The sequence below is a fragment of the Hippichthys cyanospilos genome, chromosome 18 (genome assembly GCF_059441005.1).
Source record: "Hippichthys cyanospilos isolate Australia breed blue-spotted pipefish chromosome 18, RoL_Hcya_1.0, whole genome shotgun sequence".
Taxonomy (NCBI): domain Eukaryota; kingdom Metazoa; phylum Chordata; class Actinopteri; order Syngnathiformes; family Syngnathidae; genus Hippichthys; species Hippichthys cyanospilos.
The window spans coordinates 6,835,513-6,848,604 of NC_142386.1; the positions used below are offsets into that span (position 1 = coordinate 6,835,513).

General features: G+C 42.2%; 2 protein-coding genes across 6 annotated transcripts in view; one reads left to right on the forward strand and one right to left on the reverse strand.

Annotated features, from left to right (window-relative positions):
- Positions 1 to 4,517: 4,517 nt before the first annotated feature.
- Positions 4,518 to 11,301, reverse strand: LOC148408738 (carotenoid-cleaving dioxygenase, mitochondrial-like). Its single transcript, XM_088440254.1, has 12 exons — positions 11,189 to 11,301; positions 9,866 to 10,049; positions 9,239 to 9,450; positions 8,909 to 9,024; positions 7,959 to 8,061; positions 7,739 to 7,867; positions 7,202 to 7,362; positions 6,952 to 7,119; positions 6,673 to 6,810; positions 6,309 to 6,491; positions 5,304 to 5,414; positions 4,518 to 5,158 (listed from the first exon to the last, which is right to left on the reverse strand). Exons 1-12 carry the CDS (start codon positions 11,211 to 11,213, stop codon positions 5,042 to 5,044), a joined length of 1,647 nt encoding a protein of 548 aa, XP_088296380.1. The 5' UTR covers positions 11,214 to 11,301; the 3' UTR covers positions 4,518 to 5,041.
- LOC148408739 (sorting nexin-19-like) overlaps positions 9,810 to 13,092 on the forward strand; it is a 38,091-nt gene continuing 34,808 nt past the window's right edge. For all 5 annotated transcript variants that reach the window (XR_015868531.1, XR_015868532.1, XR_015868533.1 and 2 more), the window contains exons 1-2: positions 9,810 to 10,059; positions 12,960 to 13,079. The gene's annotated coding sequence lies outside the window, so the exon portion shown is untranslated. The remainder of the gene's footprint in view (positions 10,060 to 12,959; positions 13,080 to 13,092) is intronic.

A 13,092-nucleotide genomic window follows, 5' to 3' on the forward strand; every position in this document is an offset into this window, starting at 1 on the left:
CGTTTAGAGGTGAAACTTCCTCAGCTATTCAAATCTTGGATGATGTCCTTACCTTCTTTTGGAATTGACTTGGTATTTCAACACTTTCTAAAAGTTTGAAGTCAATATCTTTTTCCTAGGGTAGATATCTTTGACACACAAGGACGGAGCTGGTCACATCTGACCAATGGGATGGATTTGTTTGTGTCGTGGCAGTTCTTCTGTCTCACGGTTGCGGTTAGAACTTCAGCTTTGGTTTTTCATTTTTATTTAATTTCTTCTTGCCATACTTTTTGGAACACAATATGATGGTTGCCAATTCGGTACTGCAATGCCGGAAGAACAGAATCGACTGGGCCTTTTTCTAGCGCGGCCTTTGCAAGCCGACGGCTCTTTTGGCCAAAGTCCACGTGGCACCAAAAGTCCGGATGCATTCCTGATGTCTGTGGCTAATCTGTGGTGTCAGCTTGTGTTAACGCCGCACTGCCAAATTTGACCGCGCGAAGCCCGGGCGAATATTAAAAGGAAAAAAAAAAAAAAGTCACATCAGCTACATTCCGGGAGGGCGGGTGCGCGGAGCAAGGGTCACGTAAGGTTGAACTCTGCTTGCGCGCCGAGCCGTTAGTACAGTAACGGTCCAGTGGTCCGCATGGGAGGCGGGCCCCGACGGGACGGCGTACTGGAACGCACTTCAAAGAGAGAGAGAGAGAGAGGGAGAGAGAGAGAGAGAGAGAGAGAGAGAGAGAGAGTATTTTGTTCCTGGGCGAGCCTCATTGAAAGCAGCCTAAATGAGCTTTTTTTGAGGGGGGGGCACTCCTGCTGCAAGACAATTGAGCGGCACAATTAGGAATGCTGAAAAAGGACGGTGGGTCATACGTGGAGTTCATGATCTGCTCCCCAGATCACTCACTTTTCGCATGCTACACTCAATGACCTTGAACCATTGGAAGGTCAAAATACTACATGTGCCAGTTCAGAGACTTATTCAAAGGCATGCATTTTTTATATGATAATCACAAAGAGCTATGGTGCGATTCTGATGTTCAAAGAGATAGATTGGTGCAGGAATGTTTGGCTATTCTCTCAAAGATGTCACCACGGGTCATTGGCATTAGTACTGTACAGCAACAATGTTACAACGAATCATTTTCTCTCCATTTAAGTATCATTAGTTTCCCAAAACACACATGATACACAAACATGTGGGAAAAGAATAATATGGTCAATAATAAATTTACAAGTTCACTGTGAGTTGTAAACTTCTTGCTGCCATTTTGGGGGCTTGTGATTGGTGCGCGGCACCCTACGCTAGGAAGGTGATGCGGGTCTGCGTGAAGTAAACTTTTGTAGCATGGCAACAGGTGTTCTCTAATCAAATCCCAATTATTTTTGCTCCCCTACTCAATCTCTAAACCTGCGCACGAGTTTTGCTCATGCAGCGTGTGAGATTGTGTGCGTGAGTGTGTGAAATAACTGAGAACATGTTTTAGTTTCTTGAAAATTAGCAGCCTTTGCAGCAATCACTGCTTTGTATGAGCTTCAAAAGGTCGTCACCTGAAACGCTTTTTTGTTAGGGTTACTTAGTGGAATTTCTTGCTTTATCAAAGGGCCCATCGTGTGTATTGCGCCGGTCGGGTTAATATGCAGCCGGCGGCCCAAATTTTCTAATGCATGACTGTCGGAATTCAAACAATGGTAAGAAGCAATGGGCTAACTGTTGAAAAACGAGAAGAATTCATATGAATATGCATGCTCACACACCTAAAATAAAATTCCTGGTACGTGCAAATGATTCGGTTTTGGGAGACCCCAAAAATGGAAAGTTTAGCATTAGCGCTGTGAAAGAGAGCAAACCGTTTTACAAAGCTACAAATATAACCTGTTGCCATTCACACAACAAGTGGGCAAGGAAACGGCCCCTGATTATATACCAAGTGCATGCAGCAAATTAAGATGATGTCATCCTATTTTGGTGATAATTTTATAGAGTGGTTTGCCGCAAGATTTTTCTAATGTCAAATATGTGTCTTGGCTCAATCCGGGATGGGGGGGGGGCTTTCAGGCCAGTCGAGTGTTTGTGCCAAGCTACTCCTTCTCCCTCCTTGGAGAGGCCCCAGCGCTCAAGCGCTGTGAGGTCAGCAAGTACGAATGATCACCCACAATGCCCCTGGACAAGGGGGAAAAAAAAAAAAAAAATCAAAAGGACCTTAAATATGCGGGGCTGTTCCTTCAAGGAGGGATGGAAGTGAAACGCTATCATCTGGCCGCGCTAAAACGTCTAAACTGCCGCCCGCCGCCTTCTGCTGCAAAGCTATTAAGTTGCAATTATTCATCATATCAAATTAGGGGTGTCGCTGCTTGCCTTTGGAGAAAAGGAGCCTTGTTGCTAGGAGAAGGAGGGAACCCAATCTTCCCTTATTGGCCGCCAGGCAGCCCAACGCCGCCCAATGAGAGCAATAGCCGCGCTAACACACACACGTGCGCACAAGGGTGCTTTTCTCTCATAATGGGGACATCTCATTGACATAATGCATTTCCTAGTCCCTAACCTTATCATTGCAATAGATCGACTGACGCTAAACCTTACCCTAACCTCAACCTCAAAATCCAATTCTAGTTTCCGATTCAAGTCCGAGAGGTCCCCGCAAAGACAGTGAAGCCTGGGATTCGGTCCCCACCTTGTGGCAAAAAAGCAAGGGCACACAAGAGCTGATTAATATGTCAGACATGTTTTATGGGTTCAGGGGAATCCGAGTTGGGGGGGGGTCTCACTCGCTTACAATGTACAGTACTCTGAGGTCAGAGGGGCGTTGACACACATGCACTCAGAGTGGCCCGCCAAGTGAAAACAGAGCGAGTGAATAGGAAGAGTCCTCACATGTGCATCGTAATCAGAAGATGCAGAAGACACAAAGCTCCTTCACTTTTTCATTTATTGACTTTTTACGTCGCAATTGCAACTTGCCAGTCAAGCACACAAACAATAAGATCATGTCAAATCTGTTAAATACAGTAAATCCCAGTTGTTTACATCAAAATTCAGCAGAGAGAGAAAAAAATGAGTATATACAACGACTATTGTCCAATAATACATTTAATTCACTGTGCAGAAAAAAGGAGGAGTGAAGTAAATACCCAAACAAATGTGCATGAGAATGGTTTCCCTTCTGAGTACTTTGTATAAGGACGTATGTTCCATCTAGCATGAAAATATTTTGTATTGCCCCGTAGCCGACACTAGAACACGATAGTAATTGTTTAATGGAGCGTGATGTATTATGTTTTCATGAGGGCCCAAAAAGTCTCATTGCACCCCTGCTGGGTTATTTGCTCAAAATTAATTCATAGTGACACCGCTCTAACTAAAAAATTCCACCGGCAGGTTCTAGTTGTTAAGAAGCAATTAACCGGCTCCATGCTTCTCCGCGTGTGTTTTTTTTTTTTTTTTTGTCAAGTTACAGAGTGGGGGTAACTGATTGTCCAGTTATTAAAGAGTCACAGGTTTGAACAATCGGCCACTTCTAGCCTTTTTGTCTCCAATGCAAGTTGAAGAAAACTGAATCCACTTCCCAGTCATGACTGGAATTTTCTTCCACGCTCGCACAATATGCGCCAAAGACTTCTTATTTCCCACCTGGATTTGATATTTCCTCCCACTATTTGCTAACGCCTCCCGGGCAGAGGGCAATGGCGGCCTCACATGCTGCCCTCCTGTGGTCATATGTGGACCTGCCGCTTATTCAAAAGCTGTCGTCTTTACGGTACAGCCTATTAATGAAACAATTGACCCTCAATCTTTTCAGACAGCAAGGAAAAACACAACAAACAGTTTGCCGATTAAGTGAGAATCGAAGAAACAGCAGCTTAAATTGTTTGACGTAGCTTCATGAATTTTATAAGGATAATCTTTTTTTAGATTTGGAACCACTTCAGCTGTAGTGCGTGTTTACTAAGCAAGAGAGTTTTTCTTGGATTCACTTCTCGAACGGAGATTTAAATAGAGTTAAATTGAAGAGTGTGCTGTCCAAGCGCATTCCTTTCCTTCTCGTCTCCTAAAGATTACACAAGGTCAAGGAAATCCCTCTGGACATTGTGTAAAGTTTTCCCTTGGATTCAAATATGCAGAAATGTTTCAAAATGGATATATCACTTGGGCTTGCCCTGAGATGAATCTGTTCCAAATAAAACAGTCATCATGGTAGAAATGATAAGTCATGAAGTCACAGTTTGGTTCGTAGCTCAGTTTTGGCGTCACAGTTTGGTTTCACAGGAAAGAGCAACGAAAAGTCCAAAAAGCATATTTCTGTGTGTGCTTGATGGTATACGGTATAAAAGACCGTGAAAACTACTTGTGTAGTTAGAAATTAGAATAATAATTTTTGAGTGCTTTTAGCAACAAACTCATTGAAAAACATGGTTTGTTGCAATAATACCTACTAGCTATGTTTTTCGCTTCATATATAGGCTACAAAAGCCAATTGTGGAGAGTCTCTGCCATAATATTGCAAAAGGACAGTCAATGAATGGAGACAACATCATTTCCTCTTTGTGATATTATATTACAGCTACAGTCAACTAAATAAAGGTTTAGTTAAAAGAAACAGTAGTTAACATCATGTGTAGCGTTTGAGGTCACAATTTTGCAATGAGCTGTTACATACAATATGTAAGCGTGCAATAAAAAAACATCAAGTTTGGTTTGATGCAAACAATGAAAATAATTCAAAAAAAGAAAAATAAATTGAAGAAAATAAAGACAATCACACGTAATAAATGGTATTAGAATTTTATAGAAAGTACAGGCATAGTAAAAAAAAGTGTTGCATTGAAATGTTACTGATGAAAAAGTTGTATGGCATGAAAGCTTTCTTTGCACTTTGTGGGTGAGCTGGAGCACTTTTGCTGTTGTGTAACATCGAAAATACTGAATAGAGCAGCGTGCTGTTTTAAGGCAGAAAAGCAGCCGGTCGTTTTCGTACCGTCATACAAAAGTAATCAGTCATTGTATGCACTTGAGTGTTTTTTGATGAACATAATTGATATCATTGGTGATGCAACCTATTCAGTGGGATTCAGTGAAGACACCGTGGAAGCCGTAGGGCATGTAGACAGGCACCTTGGCTCTTCCCATCTCCTCAAACGTCTTTGCATTCAAAACCAGGAGGAACGCGCCTTTATCCTGATGCGGTACAAAGCAAAAACAAGATTGGTGGCGAGGCGGCCGCACCGGTCGCGTTTTGTCAAGCTTGAGATTGGCTCAGAGAGAGCGCAAGCTGAGAGAAAGCGCGTTTAATAATAATAATAATAATGAGAAAAAATGGAACCTGTGTGGGGGAGAGAACCACAGAGAGGATGACCCCATCGTCCTCCTCCACCGCGTCTGGTGAAGGCACGAATACCGGCTCTGATGGGAACAGACCCTTCTGGTACCACACCTGAGCGCGTATGGGAATGAGCATAAAAACGGGAATATTTTTCAATAAAGGACTAATTATCATGTCAAGCTTTTGACCTTTATGTACTCAAAGCATTTTATATCAGTTTTATACAAGTAACAGGCACCAGGCCGGCCCGTGAATAGTGAAAATCCGTGTATAATTGATGCCTATTGAAAACCATTGAGTGGAAAAAAATTCCATTTTATTCATTATAATTTAATTACCGTAATTCCCCAAATATGAGACGTACCTGTGTAGAGGATGCATCCTTCACTTTGGGGTGAAATTCTGGTATTTTCCATGTTACTGTATAAGATGCAGCATCTATTGGAAATAATCCCGTAACAACCTGCGCTAACACGAGCTGCTGTTAGCCGCAACAGGTATTGGCAGCCAACTGAGGTCCGTTCTTTAGCTTGTCCCATTACGGCAATTATTGGAAGTAAGAACACGGCCGATATAAAAACGCACATCGGTGCGTCAAAACTTCACCTATGTGGCTGACAGATCAATCCTTCTTGGATGGTGTCAAAATAAAAAAACATCTATTTTTTTAAGTTAGTTTGTAGGTTTATAGGCCAAAAGTACAGCCTTCATTTTTGGGGAAAAAAGTGTGTATTATATTTGGGGAATCATGGTATGCATAGGCATAAAAATAAATAAATTAATACATACATAAATACATATAAATCCTAATTCTGCTTCGCAGTAAATGCACTAGTTTATTTTTGTGACTTTGATCGTAAGCGTGGATCATTGCTTCTGAAATGGGTATACCAGTACAGTTCGAAAGTTCTTTTCAAATGAAGAGCACATGGACTGGAAGATGAAGCACAAATGATTTCATGTTGACCAATGCTTGAATTCAAAGTGAACCACATGTCGACGCACCTTAAGCGCCTTGTCGTTGAGGTCCATCTTGAGAAGCGAATCTCCGAACATATGTCTGAAGCCGCAGCCGTAAAAATAGCGATAAGGCCTGGTGTTGTATCGTTCGTAGTTGATGCGAGGGAATTCCAGGCCCCCGTACTGACAGAGGTCGTCGCCATGGAGATCCTCGGGTTGGCAAAACATCTGTTTACAAAGAAGGGATCAGCTTGTCATTGTCATGTGCACTGGGCAGATAGTCCGACTTCAGCCGGCGTCAGCTGCGGCTTTAGAATTGAAGGCGGATGTGAAAGAACGTAACGTTTTGGTTGAAAGCGACCGTCGCCGCATTAGCTTCGCAGAGGAACTTATACCAATACGAACTCACTCTAGCGTTGCTCTTTTTGACACACGTTGCCGCGCTGGAAGGCCGAGTGTTGAGGTTTCGCTCGGTGGGCGTGTCATCGGTCACGTCGAGGGCTAAAACAAAGCGGCGAGGAAAAACTCTGCTCATCCTGTTGTACACCTGGACGGAAACAATAAGTTCCTTCAAAAGTCTTTACGATGAACTTCTGATCATTTTATTTTTGTCCCGAGATTTTTACAGAACGGATCAAACGCCCCGCAAAGCATTAAACGCGAAGTGTTTCCATTACGCTGAGATGACCTCATCGAGCGCTTCTCCCGACTTGCGTAAATTTTGAAGGGAGTAGATGTCCAGGGCTTTTCCGTCGTCCGAGCAACACAGGTCCAAGATCAAGAATCCGTCCTCTTCGAAGGCGTTGATCTGATGGAAGTTTGAAAAAGCTTTGGCGTAGTACTTCACTGGGCTGGCCTGACCAGACAGAGACGGAGACAAATACCATCAAATTGAAAGCCTGTTGAGTGAGCCCTCAAGGCCGTTTGCGACCTCTCACCTCGCCCGTATGTTTATTGATCAGATGCAGGACGGTTTCTAGCTTGGGGTCCCAGTAAACGGCATCGGAGAAGGCCTTGCCCCTCAGCTTACACGTGACTATCTTCATCAGGTCGATTTTAATCGGCTGCTCAATGAACACCACGTAGTTCTCCGACATGGCTGGAGGGAAGAAGGGCGCTCGGATGAGACATGGACAGGGAAGAAGAGCTGAACGAATCGGTTAAGTCGTCTTTAAAAATGGGTCGACTGAAAATATTCACCTGCGCCACCGTTCTCTATACGGAACTATCTGGCAATGGCGGCGAGAGGGGATCTCACAAGTTCAGGATCATTTCCATTGATCAAAAATTAAAAAAAAAAAAAAAATCCATTTTTAATTTTAGCAAGTGGAAAATGCATACCATTGTAAGGAAAAAAAAACATGAATGTAAAGACCATGCTGACATACGGCTCCTTTGCTTGGCTTAGTACACCAACTAGCTCTACTATGAAGAAGAAAATTATTGACCTGAGAGTAGCTAAGCGGGTTACCTACCAAAGCTGTGGTAGTAGGATGGGTGTGACTTGTTAGATGGTGCGATGGAACAGAGAATTTTGGCGCCTTGCAGGGTGTCTTTGGCATTTGACTCTTCAGGAGGAACACGAATGATGTTGTACACGGTTCCTGGAATAGGCCCAATGTCAATTTGTCAGAGTATGGAGAAACTTTGGGGTTTGGCAGCCCAAACGAGTTAAGCTAGCAAGTTGGCACTTACCTTTGCCTCCATAGGAGTTGCCCATATTGAAGCTGGTCCCATCAGGGTCGTAGTGAGGGTGGGCGGTGGCTCCATTAACAGCAACAAACGTGCTCCAGTCTACCTGCAAAGCACACAACTTATTATCATCTACTCTTCAGCTTTTTGGACGTCGCTTTGTCGGACTGCTGTCCAACTCACTCAGTTGGGCAGTCCGGACCGCTATTTTGCAGACGGACCACCGAATGACAAAATCATTTTAAAAACATCGGGGTAAGCCTAATGTAACAGGAGATTTCGTTTATTATTGTCATCGTCACCGTCTGTGACCGTTGTTAACATTTTATCACCGGGTCAAATCTTTCAAATTTCGGAAAAACATTTGAACTGCCATATACTTTCGACACAGTCTAAATAGGAATCAAGCATACACACACATACTTTATACCGAGGAATAGCTAGCTGAGTGCTAGGGTCATTAGAATGCAGCAGCTACTATTAAGAAACAAAGTGTCTTTGATTAAGCGAGACTTTCTCGTCGTTGAAATAGCGAGAATGTCTGGGCGGTCAACGTTCGCGCTGGGTTTTCGAGTCATGGTTTCATGAAGCGAAATGCACACTGTGCACAATCTTGCTCAATGCATTCATTGTACAGGCCCAAAGTCAAAGGTGATGTTTAAATGAAGTATTAAGAAACATTTGTGTTTTGCTATTTAAGTATGATTAGAATGAATAAATCACTTGCACATAGTTGAGCAAAGCACTCTGAGATGCCTTTCCGTGGGCAAGCAGGTGATGGCATTAAAGTAACCGGATGCAAGTGACGACGGAAGCGCCGTTAATGTTTGGCTGAGTTAGCTACGATTACAGTTTGGGTAAACCGCCGAAAACAACAGACCGATGATGAAGTGGGTCGTAAGTGACAGGCCGGCAAAAGAATGTAAAATGCCCGCCTCTATATAGCTGTATACCTGTTCAAGTGTTTCCAAGTTCTCTGGGTTGACTTTGTGCATCAAGTTGGTCTCTGTGCTGACATAGTAGTCTCCTTTGTATTTTACAAAGTTGACATTTCCATTGTCTGTGGGCTCTGGAACAAATACGCCGTGTGAGCGCATTTCATGGAAATCTGCAGCATACCTTCTAAGGTCATTACTCTGAGAAACCTGTAAACAAATGTCCGCTACCCGCTTTAGTTCCCCTATGTCATAACACAGTGCATAGTGGCCTCCCGAATCCTTTGATAACTTTTCAAGAGTGCCCAACTGTACTGTCAATAATACAATGATCATGCTAATACTCACTTATCATCTCAAAGTAAGAGAAGAATCGCTGGAAGATGTTTTTACAAGGGTCAGGCATGGTGACGGTACCAAATTCAGATACCATGATACGGTCCCGCTCGCTATTCTGCTTGTAGGCGTGGCTGCGCAGGAAGCGACTGGTGTACGTCACCCGACCTTCCTCCATCTTGAACTTGTGCAGCATGGCCATCCCGTCAAACCAGTGGTTGTAGCTGGCGTGCAGGAAACACATTTAACAGTGGGCCCTTTGACTAAAATGGTGGCTCATTTAAAAAGACGACGTTCTCCAGGCATACCGCCGTTTTTGATTTCTATTGCGTCCCGTTGGCGAGTTGCCGTCGAAAGGACAAATTGACAATATTTCCAATTTTGAATGGCAGTAAATGAGCCCGACATGGGCTAAATTTGAATTTTTTTGCACGCATTCAGAAGGGCGTGGCATGTTGAAAGCTGTCACGTTTTGACAATGAATGCGATATTTTTGCCTCCTAGCGAGCGCCTCCTAGTCCGAGTTGGGTTAAAATTTCCCCCCGGGTTAAAGAGTGATCTGAGACCAACCAAACATTATGCACTTGTGTCTTATTGCGTATTTACATCCAAGTTATAACTGCCTAGTGTTGAACTCACTGAGTGTCCCCAAACTCAAACTTTCCAGGGCCGTTTCGGAGCAGGCTGCCATTGATCCAACGGGGAATGGTCCCGTGGACCTCGGCGAGGATTGGCTCGGGCGTCTCTTCCGCGGAGCGGACTAGGGGGGCGATGGTCTCCAAACCCTTCAGTCCTGCGGCGGTACCTCCTTTCACCTCATCCTCTGCAAAAATGTACGGCTCATCATTACCATTCCAGATTTACCACGTGTAAAATGGTAGAAATTCAAGTGACACCTCCTTCTCTGATAAGATGACACCCAGTGTTTTGTTTTGTCGTGCATTGAAAAATAGGGCGCACGAGAGAAAACGGTAGAAGGTAGATTGTTAGTTTGAGGGAAAAAAAAATGCATTTATTGTTTGGGGGCGGTGGAACGCTGACTCAAATGCGCTGCCCAGCTTTGCCGCATTATGGACAACTCCCAAAGCTGAGTGATTGTGTCAAAGCAGACATCTGACTTGAATTCACATCTCAAGACGTTGCGTGCCAGTGCTTGATCCAATTGGCACAGTTCCTCTGTATTTTCATAACAGGAGCGTCAAGTTTGAGTTATACAACACGTTACTAAAAAGTGAAATGCAGTATAGTAAGTACAGTAGTCAGCATTTTGGAAAACATTTCAGGTCACAGCTGTGCATTTGCAAACGTAAATTTTCATGCACAGGCATGTGTTTCCAAACTTTTGACTGGTATGGTGTACAGTTTTGAAGTTATCAAAACATTTTAAAATGAGGACGTTCTACTCAAAGCATGTCGTCAAACATAGCTACTAAATTGTCATACAATTAGTTACACAACATAGTTACAAAGTTGTAATGTTATTAGTGTTGTAACTCACACATCTACCAAGTGGAACAATAATTAAGGATTGGATATATATCTAAAAAAATTCATATATCATATATTTTGTCTTTATTTAAAATGTACACGTTACTTATAAGCTTTTATACAAGATCTTCTTCAGGTTATACATATTTTTTGTTTAATTTCCAAACTATATGAACCCAGCCTATTCCACGGTTTTCCATAAATGGCCACCTTTTCAAATTGTTCCTATTTTCAACGTTTTACAGTCACCTGCGCCCATTAAATGATACCAACAATGTTTCATGGGTACATGTTTGTTTTCCTCACGCTGTGCACTCCAGCGAGATGGGATGTTTTGAAGCTGGAGAGATGTGAAATACGACCCACGCGTTCTGTGCGGATGCAATGATGGCGAAGTTACAGTTTAGCAAGTCATCGTTGCAATTAAAAGTACCTGCCAGGAAATTGTAATATCGAATAAGAGAAGCGTCTTACCCGCGTTAGTGATGACTGGGGCCATGTCGCTCCTGCTCGAGCGATTTGAGCAAGTGAGTCTACCGCGACGCTATTGCATGTTACATAACATGACTGCTTATGTAATCGTGGGAGGCACGCGCGGTATGGCGCACGGTTAACCGAGGAGATGCTTATGTTACTGCCCCGGCTGCCATCGCCACTCGTTTACTCGCTCTCACATGTTGTTGTGTTTATTTCTTAGGAACGATGACTTGAAAAACGCCTTCTCTTTCACCGTTGTTAATCCTCTATACATTTTTTTCCCACGTGCCGTGACGTCACGCAAGCGTCGAGTCAAAGTAATGTCACTGGGTTGGTTTCAAATAGTTTTGGTTTTCACTGCAAATAAAGACGATTAATGTATTACCACCCAACGATGGTTGATTATTATTATTATTGTTAATTCGCAATAGAACGACTCACTTGCGTGAACACAAACCCTTCGGGTTACAAGATTATTCGTCAAAGACAACGCATTAAAAAAAAACTAGCTCAAAGGTTAGACGTTTAATTTAGATTGCACAAAGATACGAGTCATCAGAATATTTGGATGAGCAGGGGTCCATATATCGCATAACATTATGAAAACTTGACTTCTTGAGATACACTTACATTGTATGGTTCCAAGGACACATTTCAATTTTTTTTTAATCGTACACACGACCAGCAAAAGTTTCTCTTTTGCTTACATGATTGAACGCAACAGAACTTGATTTCTTGTCATATAGCAACTGTTGTCCAGTACAAAAAAAGACATCTGGATAGTCTCAATGAATATGGAAAATATAAAGATGGTATTCTTCCAAACATTTCGCAGCTAGTGATGAGGAAATACAGTCCTTTAACCCAATTCAAAAGTCAATATGACCATGAGGCGACTGAGTTCCGCCACTAAAATCTGCTGTCCCACTCAGCTTTATTGTATTTGTTAGACATACATTTTGGTCGAGCTTTCTTGGCTCTTTTGTTGTATTTGGTGAATAAAAACGAAACAAAAAATAGTGAAATTTTGAGGGTTTTTTTTGTGCAAGCCTTAATAAAATTAATGGTCGTGATTTTATTTTAATATTCAAATAAACCTTTTACAACAATTGCAATATTGGGATAAAACCCTATTCCACATCCTTTATTTTATTAAATATTTAGGTTCGTAATTATAATCAAATGAGCGCGTGTATCATAAAATAATTGAATAATTTATTGTTAAAATGAACTGGACTACTGGCTATAAATTGCGACACCGTTTACCACTATTGACGTGCTGTACGCTTGACGTTCGTTTCATGGCTTACATTTTTACATTATGCCCACTAGAGGGTACTGTTGTATTAAATGCACAAGAGCGGGCAACGGAAAAGGCTCAAACTCATGCCGCTACCTGAGGCTGCATTTGATTTTTAGTATATATGATCTTGTTTGTCATTTATTGATAATTGGAATGTAATTACGGAGCGAATTCTCTAATAAAATCAAAGTTAAATATTCCCCCTCCCCTCTCTCTTTTTTTTAAACAATGTTTAGTTAGCCAAATATTTATTTATTTTAAACGAAAAAAATCATTAACCAATCAAAGAGGAAACGTTTAAATGAAATCAATAAATATTACAGGGCTTTTGAAAATGTAAATGCTCTGTGGCCTGCTCTAAAAGGTGAGAATAATTTCCGACGGTTGTTTGTCACATATTGTCATGAAATAATGAAAACTCATGCTACAAAGAAAGAATACGATGAATAATTTTTACTCTGGCAGGTGGAGTGGACACCTAAAGCACGCTCAGAAGCCAAACAAGCTGATCGTCATAATCTTATTTGGAGGATTAAGAGACAAGGAAGATTGCTGAAGTTCTGCTACAAAGCTCAAACCATTCAGGTGATTTCTTCTT

Bases quoted from the DNA above. Each gene is read 5' to 3' on its own strand.
- LOC148408738 (XM_088440254.1), bottom strand. From the start codon at position 11,213: ATGGCCCCAGTCATCACTAACGCGG. The intron at 9,025-9,238 runs GTGAGTATTAGC...TATTTGTTCCAG, and splicing joins CTCTTACTTTGAGATGATAA to AGCCCACAGACAATGGAAAT. The intron at 7,363-7,738 runs GTAGGTAACCCG...TCTTCCCTCCAG, and splicing joins ATCCTACTACCACAGCTTTG to CCATGTCGGAGAACTACGTG.